Source organism: Ranitomeya imitator, chromosome 3 (assembly GCF_032444005.1).
Source record: "Ranitomeya imitator isolate aRanImi1 chromosome 3, aRanImi1.pri, whole genome shotgun sequence".
NCBI classification, from domain to species: domain Eukaryota; kingdom Metazoa; phylum Chordata; class Amphibia; order Anura; family Dendrobatidae; genus Ranitomeya; species Ranitomeya imitator.
In genome coordinates this window covers 4,994,939-5,011,611 of record NC_091284.1, presented here as the reverse complement: position 1 = coordinate 5,011,611, position 16,673 = coordinate 4,994,939, and the positions used below count along the sequence as shown (strand labels likewise).

At 47.3% G+C, this 16,673-nt stretch overlaps 1 protein-coding gene across 1 annotated transcript in view; it reads left to right on the top strand.

The window, feature by feature from the left end:
• Positions 1-386: 386 nt before the first annotated feature.
• LOC138672437 (oocyte zinc finger protein XlCOF7.1-like) overlaps positions 387-16,673 on the top strand; it is a 28,157-nt gene continuing 11,870 nt past the window's right edge. Inside the window, exons 1-6 of the mRNA XM_069760409.1 lie at positions 387-439; positions 6,603-6,752; positions 6,882-7,061; positions 7,144-7,267; positions 7,349-7,446; positions 8,894-8,984. Coding sequence (XP_069616510.1) covers positions 6,675-6,752; positions 6,882-7,061; positions 7,144-7,267; positions 7,349-7,446; positions 8,894-8,984 — 571 coding nt within the window. The 5' untranslated portion in view covers positions 387-439; positions 6,603-6,674. The remainder of the gene's footprint in view (positions 440-6,602; positions 6,753-6,881; positions 7,062-7,143; positions 7,268-7,348; positions 7,447-8,893; positions 8,985-16,673) is intronic.

Sequence of the window (16,673 nt, the reverse complement as noted above, 5' to 3'; positions counted from 1 at the left end):
GTACACACGGCTCCGCTCCTTCCATCTCGTACACACTCGGCTCCGCTCCGTACACCTCGTACACACGGCTCCGCTCTGTACACCTCGTACACACGGCTCCGCTCCGTACACCTCGTACACACGGCTCCACTCCGTACACCTCGTACACACTCGGCTCTGCTCCATACACCTCGTACACACACGGCTCCGCTCCGTACACCTCGTACACACTCGGCTCTGCTCCGTACACCTCGTACACACTCGGCTCTGCTCCATCCACACTGTAAACCCCTCCTGACCCCTCACATCAACTTCCCCTCATTCGGCACCATGACAACCAGCACAGCAGAGTCCTGCACACACTGAGGCCCTGATCATGTGACCCTGACTCCTCCCCTCCGGTGACCTCATCACAGGTCCTGGTTCTGCAGGTGGAGGCTCCACACCAGACCTGGAGCAGGTAAAGACCCCAATATCCACAGGTGCCTTCTAATTTGGGGAACTATCAGCTGTAATAATCCTCGGACAGTTCTGACAGACACGGTAAGTGCCCATTAGGCCGGTTTCATGTCAGTTTTCTCATGTACCGGAGACACTGATACATGTAGACACATTGAAATGAACAGGTTTATGCAGATGTCTGCATGTTTTCACAGACTGTGTGACTGTGTGCAAAACATGTAGACATGTCCGTTTTTGGTCTACTGAAAGGACCACACGGACCCATAGAAGTCAATGGGTGCGTGTAAACCCGTACTGCACGGATACAGATGCCGTCCGTGCGCCGTCCGTGCGCCGTCCGTGTGCAGTCCGTGTGCAGTCCGTGTGCCGTCCGTGTGCCGTCCGTGCGCCGTCCGTGTGCTTTTTTAAAGTCATAGGGTTAAAATTGAAACAATTTGTTTCAATACATGGACACACGGACGCTAAACACGGACATCACACTGATCCCACACGGATGTACCACGCGAGCTCACGGACAACTCCGGTATGGGAAATATCTGGCTGTGTGAGGCAGGAAGTTTGTGTAGTGACTGTAGCTTCATGGTATCAGCTCCAATCCAGAGGGTAGAAGCGATTCACTCAGACTGTGGGGTTGTTGTAAAATGATATATTTAGGGTTTTTTCTGTTTCCTCCTTATACGAATCACAATGGTTTTGTTCCTTTTCCGCTGATAGATACAAACAACCCAACTATGAAAGACCAAGAAGAAGCTGCTGCGGCGGCGACACGCGTGGGGTCTTTTCCTCGCACGCCCCTCTTGGTATATGCCGGTCATTTGTGACGTGGATCTGCAGGGCTATTGTAGCCCAGCAGCCTTTTTGCTCCCACGTGCTCGGCCTCCGATTCAGCTGAGTATTTCTGCCGCAATGCCTTTTTATCTTCTGTATCTGAGCTTTGCCTTTTCATTTGGGCTTTTTCCCACATTTGGCCATTTAATGAGCTTTGCTTGGACATTCATATGACATAAGATTATCTTTATTGGGTCATTTTGGTGTATTTACTCCCCAGGAGGGGATATAAAGACCAGGTATATATTTCTTTGGTCATGGCCTTCATATTTGCTGGCTTGTGGTACTGTATGTAATTACATGTCCGGCTGCGTATATTGCTTTATACATTTCCTGCAGATATTGTACTATGTTATGGGGGTGTTTTGTATACACTCGCTGTTATTTTAAGTGTTTTTATGTTCATGTTGTGGTGATTAATAAATACATTCACTATTTTTCTTCATCTTATGGTTGTGCGAGCCTCCATTAGTCCATTCTTTTCTCTCTTTTTTTCTTGGTTATACATTTTATTGGACTAGGCTCTGCACCCTTTCTTATATTGTTATACAGCTGGAGTGCACCCTTAATTTGCATATTGTACCAACTATGAAAGACGGGAACCAGGGAAACCTGTATCACTCTCATAGTACGGGGCCCCCACACAGTATAATGTTCCCACAGTACTGCCATCCCCCACACAGTATAATGTTCCCCCAGAACCGCCATCCCCCCCCCCACACAGTATAATGTTCCCACAGAACCACCATCCCCCACACAGTATAATGTTCCCACAGAACCACCATCCCCCACACAGTATAATATTCCCACAGTACCGCCATCCCCCACACAGTATAATATTCCCACAGTACCGCCATCCCCCAGCACACCGTATAATATTCCCATAGTTCCCCCATCCCCCCACACACAGTATAATATCCCCACAGTACCGCCATCCCCCCACACACAATATAATATTCCCACAGTACCGCCATCCCCCACACACAGTATAATATTCCCATAGTTCCCCCATCCCCCCACACACAGTATAATATTCCCATAGTTCCCCCATCCCCCCACACACAGTATAATATTCCCATAGTTCCCCCATCCCCCCCACACACAGTATAATATTCCCACAGTACCGCCATCCCCCACACACAGTATAATATTCCCACAGTACCGCCATCCCCCCACACACAGTATAATATTCCCATAGTTCCCCCATCCCCCCACACACAGTATAATATTCCCATAGTTCCCCCATCCCCCCCACACACAGTATAATATTCCCATAGTTCCCCCATCCCCCACACACAGTATAATATTCCCATAGTTCCCCCATCCCCCCACACACAGTATAATATTCCCATAGTTCCCCCATCCCCCCACACACAGTATAATATTCCCACATTACCGCCATCCCCCACACACAGTATAATATTCCCATAGTTCCCCCATCCCCCCACACACAGTATAATATTCCCACAGTACCGCCATCCCCCACACACAGTATAATATTCCCATAGTTCCCCCATCCCCCCACACACAGTATAATATTCCCACATTACCGCCATCCCCCACACACAGTATAATATTCCCATAGTTCCCCCATCCCCCCACACACAGTATAATATTCCCATAGTTCCCCCATCCCCCACACACAGTATAATATTCCCACAGTACCGCCATCCCCCACACACAGTATAATATTCCCACAGTACCGCCATCCCCCCACACACAGTATAATATTCCCACAGTACCGCCATCCCCCACACACAGTATAATATTCCCATAGTTCCCCCATCCCCCCACACACAGTATAATATTCCCATAGTTCCCCCATCCCCCCACACACAGTATAATATTCCCACAGTACCGCCATCCCCCAGCACACAGTATAATATTCCCACAGTACCGCCATCCCCCACACACAGTATAATATTCCCACAGTACCGCCATCCCCCAGCACACAGTATAATATTCCCACAGTACCGCCATCCCCCACACACAGTATAATATTCCCACAGTACCGCCATCCCCCAGCACACAGTATAATGTTCCCACAGTACCGCCATCCCCCAGCACACAGTATACATATAGACGGCCGGTGGTGATGGAGTCAGTGACCGGCGTCAGAAATGTGGCAACGCTCTAGCCCAGTGTCCACAGCGATCAGAGCCGAGTGCATCACCGGTTTGTTGGCGGCCATCTTCCTGAAGTTGAGGGCTGCAGAGATCTCAATCTGCACACTCGCCGCCTCGGCTTCTGGAAGATGGCCGCAGGGAAACCGTTGCACTCGTTTCGGCTCGCCATGGACACGAGCCGCGGCGTCACAAGATTTCTGCCGCCAGTATCCTGCGGAAGGGACCCAGCTCAGGTGCACTCCGCACCGCAACACCGAACCTCAGCATGGCCACACCTCTGCCGCCTCTGGTTCCACTGCTACTCGACTGCCGCAGTCCCCCAGTAAGCCTGCGTTCAGACTATAAAACGCACCCCTCATTTTCCTCACAAATTTTTTTGAGAAAAAGCGCGTCTTATAGTCTCAAAAATACGGTAGTTATTTCTCATGTCCCGTGTAATGAATATCTCCTGCAGTATTACTAATGCCGATTCCAGGGTCGGTAAATGAGACGAGAATTGGCGTTATGGAAGATGAGTCTATGAGGAACGTATTCAGCTGCCGACTCCGAGGAGGAAACTGCTTGTTGTCTGTGGCCTAAATATCTATAATATAACGCTGGGAGCGTCACTCTGTCCGAAGCCTTTATAGACTGCGCAAGCGCCGGCGCAGTCTGGACCCCACAGAGTGACGCTCCCAGGAGATCGCGGTATGCGTAAGCACTGAACGCACACCGCGATCTCCAACAGAGAAGCAGGGGCCGCCAGGAGGGTAAGGATCGGCTATATTCACCTGTGCTCCGTTCCACCGCTGCGCGCCGCCATCTTCCCGGTCCTCGGCCTGTGACCTTCAGTTCAGAGGGCGCGATGGCGCGCAGCGGTGTAACGGGGCCAGGTGAATATAGTAAGTGCTGGGGGGCCTGAGCTGGCGGCGATACCGGCACCTTACCCCCACAGCGCGCCGGTGTCCCCGCCTGCTCAGGCCCCCCAGCACTCGGCGCCCAGCGACGATAGGTGAGTATGTTTTTTTTTTTTTTATGCAGCAGCATACGGAGCATATAGAATGGAGCATGTTAAGGGGGCCATCATCCATAATGGAGCAGTGTACGGGGGCATATAGAATGGAGCATGTTAAGGGGGCCATCATCCATAATGGAGCAGTGTACGGGGGCATATACAATGGAGCATCTTATGGGGCCATAAACCATAATGGAGCAGTGTACGGGGCATATACTATGGAGCATCTTATGGGGCCATAAACCTTTATGGAGCAATTTACGGGGCATATACTATGGAGCATCTTATGGGGCCATAAACCATAATGGAGCAGTGTACGGGGCATATACTATGGAGCATCTTATGGGGCCATAAACCTTTATGGAGCAATTTACGGGGCATATACTATGGAGCATCTTATGGGGCCATAAACCATAATGGAGCAGTGTACGGGGCATATACTATGGAGCATCTTATGGGGCCATAAACCATAATGGAGCAGTGTACGGGGGCATATAATATGGAGCATCTTATGGGGCCATAAACCATAATGGAGCAGTGTACGGGGCATATACTATGGAGCATCTTATGGGGCCATAAACCATAATGGAGCAGTGTACGGGGGCATATAATATGGAGCATCTTATGGGGGCCATCAACCATAATGGAGCAGTGTACGGGGGAATATACTATGGAGCATCTTATGGGGGCCATCAACCATAATGGAGCAGTGTACGGGGGCATATACTATGGAGCATCTTATGGGGCCATAAACCTTTATGGAGCAGTGTACGGGGGCATATACTATGGAGCATCTTATGGGGCCATAAACCATAATGGAGCAGTGTACGGGGCATATACTATGGAGCATCTTATGGGGCCATAAACCATAATGGAGCAGTGTACGGGGGCATATAATATGGAGCATCTTATGGGGGCCATCAACCATAATGGAGCAGTGTACGGGGGCATATACTATGGAGCATCTTATGGGGGCCATCAACCATAATGGAGCAGTGTATGGGGGCATATAATATGGAGCATCTTATGGGGGCCATCAACCATAATGGAGCAGTGTACGGGGGCATATAATATGGAGCATCTTATGGGGGCCATCAACCATAATGGAGCAGTGTACGGGGGCATATACCATGGAGCATCTTATGGGGGCCATAAACCTTTATGGAGCAGTGTACGGGGGCATATACCATGGAGCATCTTATGGGGGCCATAAACCATAATGGAGCAGTGTACGGGGCATATACCATGGAGCATCTTATGGGGGCCATAAACCTTTATGGAGCAGTGTATGGGGGGTATACACTATGGAGCATCTTATGGGGCCATCAACCATAATGGAGCAGTGTACGGGGGCATATACTATGGAGCATCTTACGGGGGCCATAAACCATAATGGAGCAGTGTACGGGGCATATACTATGGAGCATCTTATGGGGGCCATAAACCATAATGGAGCAGTGTACGGGGGCATATACTATGGAGCATCTTATGGGGGCCATAAACCATAATGGAGCAGTGTACGGGGGCATATACCATGGAGCATCTTATGGGGGCCATAAACCATAATGGAGCAGTGTACGGGGCATATACTATGGAGCATCTTATGGGGGCCATAAACCATAATGGAGCAGTGTACGGGGGCATATACCATGGAGCATCTTATGGGGGCCATAAACCATAATGGAGCAGTGTACGGGGCATATACCATGGAGCATCTTATGGGGGCCATAAACCATAATGGAGCAGTGTACGGGGCATATACTATGGAGCATCTTACGGGGGCCATAAACCATAATGGAGCCGTGTACGGGGGCATATACTATGGAGCATGTTATGGGGGCCATAAACCATAATGGAGCAGTGTACGGGGCATATACTATGGAGCATGTTATGGGGGCCATAAACCATAATGGAGCAGTGTACGGGGCATATACTATGGAGCATCTTATGGGGGCCATAAACCATAATGGAGCAGTGTACGGGGGCATATGGATGGGAGCAGCACATACCAGGATGGAGACCATATACCAATATAAATGCTCGGCACCCGGGCGTAGAACGGGTTCAGTAGCTAGTATAAGATTTATTAGTAGATGTAAAGAAGGAAACTAAATCCTGTAAAATAATAAATCTCCTCATATGTTTCCCTTATCTCCAGTAATTGTATTATTACAGGACTCTTCTGATGTTCCATCGCTCATCTTCTCATTCAGGTCTCTACAATATCGGATCCTCTCAGTGAAGATCTTCTACAGAAGAGAATTGTCCTGATTTACCCATCAGTGATGGATATGGACAGAGACAAGATGGCGGAGAGGATATTACACCTCACCCTAGAGATCCTCTTCCGGCTTACTGGAGAGGTGAGGGATTCTGATGACGTCACATTACATCATTCTTATCTATGGGAATAACAGATGGACAGAACTGGAGAGGTGAGGACTCTGGAAATGTCTGTAGAGAGATTTATTAATGTGTCTCTCCATTACCAGGATTACACAGTGGTGAAGAAGACCTCTAGTGATCGCTGTCAGGACCCTGTGTCTGAGGGCTGGGGAAGACCCCTGAGCCCAATCACGGGGCCTCCACCTCACACCCTGATCCATGAGGACATCAATGACCAGAAGATCCTAGAACTCATCTACAAGATGACTGAGCTGCTGACTGGAGAGGTGACAGTGCTGGGAATGCTGGGACATTATACAGTAACACTATGAAGGGATCGGGGGATGACGGGATCATTGTATGTGTCAGGTTCCTATAAGGTGTCAGGATGTCGCCGTCTATTTCTCCATGGAGGAGTGGGAGTATTTAGAAGGACACAAAGATCTGTACAAGGACGTCACGATGGAGGTTCCCCAGCCCCTCACATCTCCAGGTAATACAGGACTAAATACACACGGCCTATAATTATCTGTATGTAAAGAATGAATTCACTCCCTGTATGTGTTTCCTCCAGATCTATCCAGTAAGAGGACAACACCAGAGAGATGTCCCCGTCCTCTTCTTCCACAGGACTGTAACCAAGAAGATCCCAATGCTCCTCAGGACCATCAGGTAGATGGAGAGAAGGTGTCAGGAGATCTCCCCTATGATGTGTAGACGCCGGTGAAGGTCTTGTGCTCAGTCTTGTTTTATCCTCCAGTATTATATGATTTATACTTGTGTGATGATGAAGAAGAAATAGAACAGCGCGCCTCGTGCGGATCAACAAGGTAGGAGAGCTATTGTAATGTTGGCAATGTGCTCGCCTGTGGGAGATGTGCAGCTGCGGCACATCACTGGTTAGGACTGGATAGGAGTTCTGTTAGATGCTGGTCCACCTGCAGGATCCCATTAGGGTCTAGAACCAAAATTATAGAAGAAAATATATTTTCAGGTGATGCATGGAGCGCTGAGTCCTCAGTGTCCAATCAAGAGTTAAAACTTGAGTATTTGAAAAATCTATTTAAAAATGTCTTGTTAGGAGCAGAACGTGCTTCTTCCTCAGGCAAAATGTAAATCTACCATGTACAATGACTCCAGACCATTATATACACCCATGGGCGTCTGCTGACAAATCAGGGGGTAAATAAGTAATGCTAATGATTTCCAATATCCTTCACAACTTTCCACACGGACACCAGACAGCTGGAATGAACGTATAGAAAACACAGGGTAACACTGGTGAGTGGGTGTTACGGTTCCTGGAGTGGACCCACTGGATCGCGGTGATGACCTTTCCCAGGTGGAACCGACCCCTATACAGGGACAGTTAGGGGCAAGCCTAGGAGGGAGATACACCGCGATAGCTTGTGCCAGAGGGGCGGCTCAGGGACAACGAGGAGAATCCGGGTACTCACCGAGAACCAGACGGATGGAGCAGCCGCAGAGAAAACCCAGGACTCAGGACATGGTGGGATTCACACAGAGGGTACCGGATACAGGATGGAGCAGAGCACGCTCGCACTGGAAGCGTACAGGGACTGAGCATACAGGGACCTGACGTACTGGAGCCTGAGTGGACCTGGGGGAGCACGGAAAGGCACAATAATAATAAGGAGCTTCCTCTAGCAGGAAGCGACCTGAAATACCGCCGCTGCCCAGGCAGGACAGCGCTTCTGGGTCAGTACAACCTGGCATCATAAAGAAGCCGGGAGTGCACACGACCCGGAAGAGGAGGAGTAGGAACACGGCGCAGGATCCAGGAAGCTAGGCGAGTATCACAGTGTGCCGTAAAAGTGGGACTTTTGTGCACCTTGGGACGTAGTTTCCAATAAGTAATCAATAATTCACTTTTGTCAGTTTCCATGCACCTAGCAATACATTTTTAAATATATTTCAAATACTCAAGTTTTACCTCTTGATTGGACACTGAGGACTCTGGGCAGCGCTCCATGCATCACCTGAAAATATCTTTTCTTCTACATACTTGTGTGATGAGGACGGTGGAGATGGCAGGATTAGAGCTGATCATAGATGGGACTTCTCCATCTGTCGGTGACTTCTACAATATTTGTTTCAGGGTGAAGATCTGACCCATAATAATACTACAGAGACATATGTGAGGGGGGATGAGCGGTGTAAAGAGGAGATTCCTACATATGGCTACCCAGGTGAGTGGTGATCACTAAATGCAGAGAGGTCACAGATTCTCCTCAGTCCCCGGCTGTGGCTGCTTTATCGGTGGTGTAGTCCGGCCGTATCACAATCGTGTGATCACCATTTTACCTCTAGACCACAACAATCTCCTCCACCCAAAACTGTTCAAATGACTTTGGGCATTAAATCCCTTCTTTATAACTTACAACCTGGAAGATCCACCTATTCCCTGGATTAGGAGACTCTGACCGTTATCTGCCCGATCTGTAAACTACAAAAACAAATGACAGCGAACGTAGAATGTGCTGACAAGATAGAAAATCACTTGAAGAAAAATTTTATGAGAGGAAGCGGAGGGTAATGATGGTGGTGGCTTCCTAGAACCCTGAGATCTTATCGGATGAATCTCCCTTCTGTGAATGTGATCATATGGTCCCTACAAGACCAGGTCCAGTCTATCAGGGCAAACTTCACTTTTATGATCGACCACATTAAATGTGCAGTGAGGCCAAGTGTGAATTTCTGTACAATGATAAGAGATTGGATTGGAGGGCAACAAAATTAATAAAGGGGATGGGAGAACTACAATACCCAGATAGATTAGCGAAATTAGGATTATTTAGTCTAGAAAAAAGACGACTGAGGGGCGATCTAATAACCATGTATAAGTATATAAGGGGACAATACAAATATCTCAATGAGGATCTGTTTATACCAAGGAAGGTGACGGGCACAAGGGGGCATTCTTTGCGTCTGGAGGAGAGAAGGTTTTTCCACCAACATAGAAGAGGATTCTTTACTGTTAGGGCAGTGAGAATCTGGAATTGCTTGCCTGAGGAGGTGGTGATGGCGAACTCAGTCGAGGGGTTCAAGAGAGGCCTGGATGTCTTCCTGGAGCAGAACAATATTGTATCATACAATTATTAGGTTCTGTAGAAGGACGTAGATCTGGGGATTTATTATGATGGAATATAGGCTGAACTGGATGGACACATGGCTTTTTTCGGCCTTACTAACTATGTTACTATGATTAACCCCTTAGCGACCGCCGATACGCCTTTTAACGGCGGCCGCTAAGGGTACTTAAACCACAGCGCCGTTAATTAACGGCGCTGTGGAAAAAGTCCATAGCGCCCCCCAGAGTCGGATTTTCTCCGGGGTCTCGGCTGCCGGGGGTAGCCGAGACCCCAGAGAACATGATTCGGGGGTTTTTAACCCACCCTGCATTTGCGATCGCCGGTAATTAACCGTTTACCGGCGATCGCAAAAAAAAAAAACGCGATCTCTTTTTAATTTCTCTGTCCTCCGATGTGATCGCACATCGGAGGACAGAGAAAAGGCGTCCCAGGTGGCCCCCCAATACTCACCTATCTCCCCCGATGCTCCTCGTGTCTCCCGGTGGGCGCCGCCATCTTCAAAATGGCGGGCGCATGCGCAGTGCGCCCGCCGGCCGGCCCCGCGGGAATCTTTGGGGTCTCGGCTGCCGGGGGTAGCCGAGACCCCAAAGAGCATGATCGGGGGTCGGTTTTAGCGACCCCTGTTTTGCGATCGCCGGTAATTAACTGTTTACCGGCGACCGCAAAAAAAAAAAAAAAAAAAAAAAAGTAAAGTGTAATTCTCTGTCCTCTGATGTGATCACACGTCAGAGGACAGAGAAATAGGGGGATTCGGGGACCCTACAATACTCACCTGTGTCCCTGGATCCTCTTGCTGCTCCTCCTGGCCGCCGGCAGAAGAAAATGGCAGGCGCATGCGCAGTGCGCCTGCCATCTGTCTCCATCTGCCGGCCGGCAGGAGAACAGCAGTTGGGGCTAAAATTAGGGTTAGGGTTAGGGTTGGGGCTAAATTTAGGGTTAGGGTTGGGGCTAAACTTAGGGTTAGGCTTCTTTCACACTTACGTCGGTACGGGGCCGTCGCAATGCGTTGGCCCGACATACCGACGCACGTTGTGAAAATTGTGCACAACGTGGGCAGCAGCTGTAGTTTTTCAACGCATCCGCTGCCCAATCTATGTCCTGGGGCGGAGTTACAGCCACGCATGCGCGGTCAGAAATGGCGGATGCGACGTATAAAAAAACGTTTCATTGAACTTTTTTTGTGCCAACGGTCCGCCAAAACACAACTGATCCAGTGCACGACGGACGCGACATGTGGCCATCCGTCACGATCCGTCGGCAATACAAGTCTATGGGCAAAAAACGCATCCTGCGGGCACATTTGCAGGATCCGTTTCTTGTCCAAAACGACGGATTGCGACAGATGCCAAACGACGCAAGTGTGAAAGTAGCCTTAGGGCTAGGGTTAGGGTTGGGGCTAAAGTTAGGGCTAGGGTTGGGATTAGGGTTAGAGCTGGGATTAGGGTTTGGATTAGGGTTGGTATTAGGGTTACGCTTGGGATTAGGGTTTGGAATTAGGGTTAAGGTTAGGGTTGTGATTAGGGGTGTATTGGGATTAGGGTTAGGTTTGAGGTTGGGGTTGAGATTAGGATTAGGGGTGTGTTGGATTTAGGGTTTTGATTAGGGTTATGGTTAGGGTTGACATTAGGGTTGTTTTGGGGTAAGGGTTGTGATTATCGTTAGGGTTAGTGATTAGGATTATGGATCGGGTTGGGATTAGGGTTAGGGGTGTGTTGGGGTTAGGGTTGGAGCTAGAATTTGGGGGTTTCCACTGTTTAGGTACATCAAGGGGTCTCCAAACACGACAGCCAATTTTGCGCTCAAAAAGTCAAATGGTGCTCCCTCCCTTCTGAGCTCTGCCGTGCGCCCAAACAGTGGGTTACCCCCACATATGGGGCATCAGCGTACTCGGGATAAATTGGACAACTTCTGGGGTCCAATTTCTCTTGTTACCCTTGTGAAAATAAAAACTTGGGGGCTACAAAATCTTTTTTGTGAAAAAAAAATATATATTTTTTATTTTCACGACTCTGCATTCTAAACTTCTGTGAAGCACTTGGGCATTCAAAGTTCTCACCACACATCTAGATAAGTTCCTTGGGGGGTCTAGTTTCCAAAATGGGGTCACTTGTGGGGGGTTACTACAGTTTAGGTACATCAGGGGCTCTGCAATCGCAACATAATGCCCACAGACCATTCTATCAAAGTCTGCATTCCAAAAAGGCGCTCCTTCCCTTCCGAGCTCTGCCGTGCGCCCAAACAGTGGTTTACCCCCACATATGGCGCATCAGCGTACTCGGGATAAATTGGACAACAACTATTGCAGTCCAATTTCTCCTGTTACCCTTGTGAAAATAAAAACTTGGGGGCTAAAAAATCTTTTTTGTGGAAAAAAAAAAATATTTTTTATTTTCACGGCTCTGCATTATAAACTTCTGTGAAGCACTTGGGTATTCAAGGTTCTCACCACACATCTAGATAAGTTCCATGGGGGGTCTAGTTTCCAAAATGGGGTCACTTGTGGAGCGTTTCCACTGTTCAGGCACATCAGGGGCTCTGCAAACGCGACATGGCGTCCGATCTCAATTCCAGCCAATTCTACATTGAAAAAGTAAAACGGCACTCTTTCTCTTCCAAGCTCTGCGGTGCGCCCAAACAGTGGTTTACCCCCACATATTGGGTATCGACGTACTCATGAGAAATTGCACAACCACTTTTGTGGTCTAATTTCTCCTGTTACCCTTGTGAAAATAAAAATTTGTGGGCAAAAAGATCATTTTTGTAGAAAAAATGCGATTTTTTTTTTTTTTTTTTTTTTTTTTTTTTTTTTTTTTTTTTTTTTCCCACGGCTCTACCTTATAAACTTCTGTGAAGCACTTGGGGGTTCAAAGTGCTCACCACACATCTAGATAAGTTCCTTAAGGGGTCTAGTTTCCAAAATGGTGTCACTTGTGGGGGGTTTCCACTGTTTAGGCACATCAGGGGCTCTCCAAACGTGACATGGCGTCCGATCTCAATTCCAGCCAATTCTGCATTGAAAAAGTCAAACGGCGCTCCTTCACTTCCAAGTTCTGCGGTGCGCCCTAACAGTGGTTTACCCCCACATATGGGGTATTGGCGTATTCAGGAGAAATTGCATAACAAAATTTATGGTTACATTTCTGTTTTTACACTTGTGAAAATAAAAAAAATGGTTCTGAATTAAGATGTTTGCAAAAAAAAGTTCATTTTTTCCTTCCACATTGTTTCAGTTCCTGTGAAGCACGTAAAGGGTTAATACACTTCTTGAATATGGTTTTGAGCACCTTGAGGGGTGTAGTTTTTAGAATGGTGTCACACTTCGTTATTTTCTATCATATAGACCCCTCAAAATGACTTCAAATGTGAGGTGCTCCCTAAAAAAAAAATGGTGTTGTAAAAATGAGAAATTGCTGGTCAACTTTTAACCCTTAACTCCCTAACAAAAAAAAATTTAGTTTCCAAAATTGTGCTGATGTAAAGTAGACATGTGGGAAATGTTATTTATTGACCATTTTGTGTGACATATCTCTCTGATTTAAGGGCATAAAAATACAAAGTTTGAAAATTGCAAAATTTTAAAAATTTTCGCCATATTTCCGTTTTTTTTCATAAATAATCGCAAGTAATATCGAAGAAATGTTACCACTAACATGAAGTACAACATGTCACGAAAAAACATTCTCAGAATCAGCGGGATCCGTTGAAGCGTTCCAGAGTTATAACCTCATAAAGTGACAGTGGTCAGAATTGCAAAAATTGGCCTGGTCATTAAGTACCAAATTGGCTCTGTCACTAAGGGGTTAATCTATAGGAGTGTTGACTATCTTGACTACAAAGTGTTCTGGCCGGAGTCTAGGGATCTGAGCGCTGCTGGGCTCGCCACTGGACTGGGACGACCTCGGCCCGTGGAGTTGAGCTAACTCCAGCCAGTGCTCCCGCTCCGCCTCACGTTCGTCTCTCTCTGCCTCCCGCTGGGCCTCCGCTTTCACTTGGTATTGCTAGATCAGCCTCAGACGTCCATCACGGTCGTCGGCGGGGAGTTGTTCCAAGGCCTTCGGCAGGTGGTGCAATCCGCCCTTGTTGCTAGTAGGGCTGGCGTTCAGTGGTTGGAACTCGGCCGCAGCACCACCTGCATTGATGCTAGCTTCTGTGTCCACTGCGCTCTGAGACCGGGCTTGGTCCGCTTCAAATTGCACCTGTTCTGTGATCATTTGGGCCTTGGTTTTGCCATGGGGGTCCAGGCTGTGGTACGTGCATACTCCAGCAAGAGTGTCCTTCTTCTGCTGGGTGTACCAGTCCTCTCCTTTTGCAGCCATCATTGCCAAATAAAACATAGGATAGAAAAACAAAGAGAGAGAGAGGGGGTAATCGCAGGTACGCACGGTATCGTCTCAGGACTAGTAAACACTGAGCTCGTTCTCCAAAACTTTTTTGTGCAAAGTCCTCGCAAGAACTGTGCAAGTTTTTAGAGAGAGGAATTATTGCTCAAACCAGATCACTAATGCTCTATTATCCCACCGCTCTGCCACCAATATGTCATGGTTCACGGGGAGGATACCCTTATCTTCCCCACCACTCACACCAATTTTTCATGGACCGGGGTTGTTTGATTGCCCCTGGTTCCTTTCTGAAGGGGATTTATCTACAGGTCCTTCTCAAAAAATTAGCATGTAGTGTTAAATTTCATTATTTACCATAATGTAATGATTACAATTAAACTTTCATATATTATAGATTCATTATCCACCAACTGAAATTTGTCAGGTCTTTTATTGTTTTAATACTGATGATTTTGGCATACAACTCCTGATAACCCAAAAAACCTGTCTCAATAAATTAGCATATTTCACCCATCCAATCAAATAAAAGTGTTTTTTAATAACAAACAAAAAAAACCAACAAATAATAATGTTCAGTTATGCACTCAATACTTGGTCGGGAATCCTTTGGCAGAAATGACTGCTTCAATGCGGCGTGGCATGGAGGCAATCAGCCTGTGACACTGCTGAGATGTTATGGAGGCCCAGGATGCTTCAATAGCGGCCTTAAGCTCATCCAGAGTGTTGGGTCTTGCGTCTCTCAACTTTCTCTTCACAATATCCCACAGATTCTCTATGGGGTTCAGGTCAGGAGAGTTGGCAGGCCAATTGAGCACAGTAATACCATGGTCAGTAAACCATTTACCAGTGGTTTTGGCACTGTGAGCAGGTGCCAGGTCGTGCTGAAAAATGAAATCTTCATCTCCATAAAGCATTTCAGCCGATGGAAGCATGAAGTGCTCCAAAATCTCCTGATAGCTAGCTGCATTGACCCTGCCCTTGATGAAACACAGTGGACCAACACCAGCAGCTGACATGGCACCCCACACCATCACTGACTGTCGGTACTTGACACTGGACTTCAGGCATTTTGGCATTTCCTTCTCCCCAGTCTTCCTCCAGACTCTGGCACCTTGATTTCCGAATGACATGCAAAATTTGCTTTCATCAGAAAAAAGTACTTGGGACCACTTAGCAACAGTCCAGTGCTGCTTCTCTGTAGCCCAGGTCAGGCGCCTCTGCCGCTGTTTATGGTTCAAAAGTGGCTTTACCTGGGGAATGCGGCACCTGTAGCCCATTTCCTGCACACGCCTGTGCACGGTGGCTCTGGATGTTTCCACACCAGACTCAGTCCACTGCTTCCTCAGGTTCCCCAAGGTCTGGAATCGGTCCTTCTCCACAATCTTCCTCAGGGTCCGGTCTCCTCTTCTCGTTGTACAGCGTTTTCTGCCACATTGTTTCCTTCCAACAGACTTACCATTGAGGTGCCTTGATACAGCACTCTGGGAACAGCCTATTTGTTGAGAAATTTCTTTCTGGGTCTTACCCTCTTGCTTGAAGGTGTCAATGATGGCCTTCTTGACATCTGTCAGGTCACTAGTCTTACCCATGATGGGGGTTTTGAGTAATGAACCAGGCAGGGAGTTTATAAAAGCCTCAGGTATCTTTTGCATTTGATTCAGAAGATTAGGGTAATAGGTCGTTTAGAGAACCTTTTCTTGATATGCTAATTTATTGAGACAGGTTTTTTGGGTTATCAGGAGTTGTATGCCAAAATCATCAGTATTAAAACAATAAAAGACCTGACAAATTTCAGTTGGTGGATAATGAATCTATAATATATGAAAGTTTAATTGTAATCATTACATTATGGTAAATAATGAAATTTAACACTATATGCTAATTTTTTGAGAAGGACCTGTATATCCCAGTTCCGGTTTGGAACATGTTGCTCTCTTGCGCCCCCTTACCCCCAGGTCAGACTGGGTACTGCACCTAGGATAATTAGTCACCAGAAAGGCTGCCTTACTTTGTACTGGCTAATGGGCACACTACAGCAAGGGTGATATAACTACTCCCACTCAGGCAGGAACAATAATTATCAACACCGCCAGTTGCTACAAAGCCTCCCAAACGCACAGGAAAAATCCTCTGCCACCAGCTCCGATTTCTTAATTATTAACTGGTCCGCAGCCAACCCAAATTAGTAGCGTAATTCACTTCAGAGGACGGGACTACGTTATAGAGCAAGGAGAGACAAAGCTAGTAATTTTAGATATTTTACTCCAAAAAGGTAGGCAGTGTTTACAGAAGTATAAAAAAGGATTATAAAAGTTGACAAGCATCATATGTACAGTATAATTACAAATAAAATGGGATTAAAGTTGAAAAACACTTACATTTCATTCATATCATTTCATCTCATGGCTGACCGTGTGCTGTGGGGGAGGGGCACACATCTAGACGC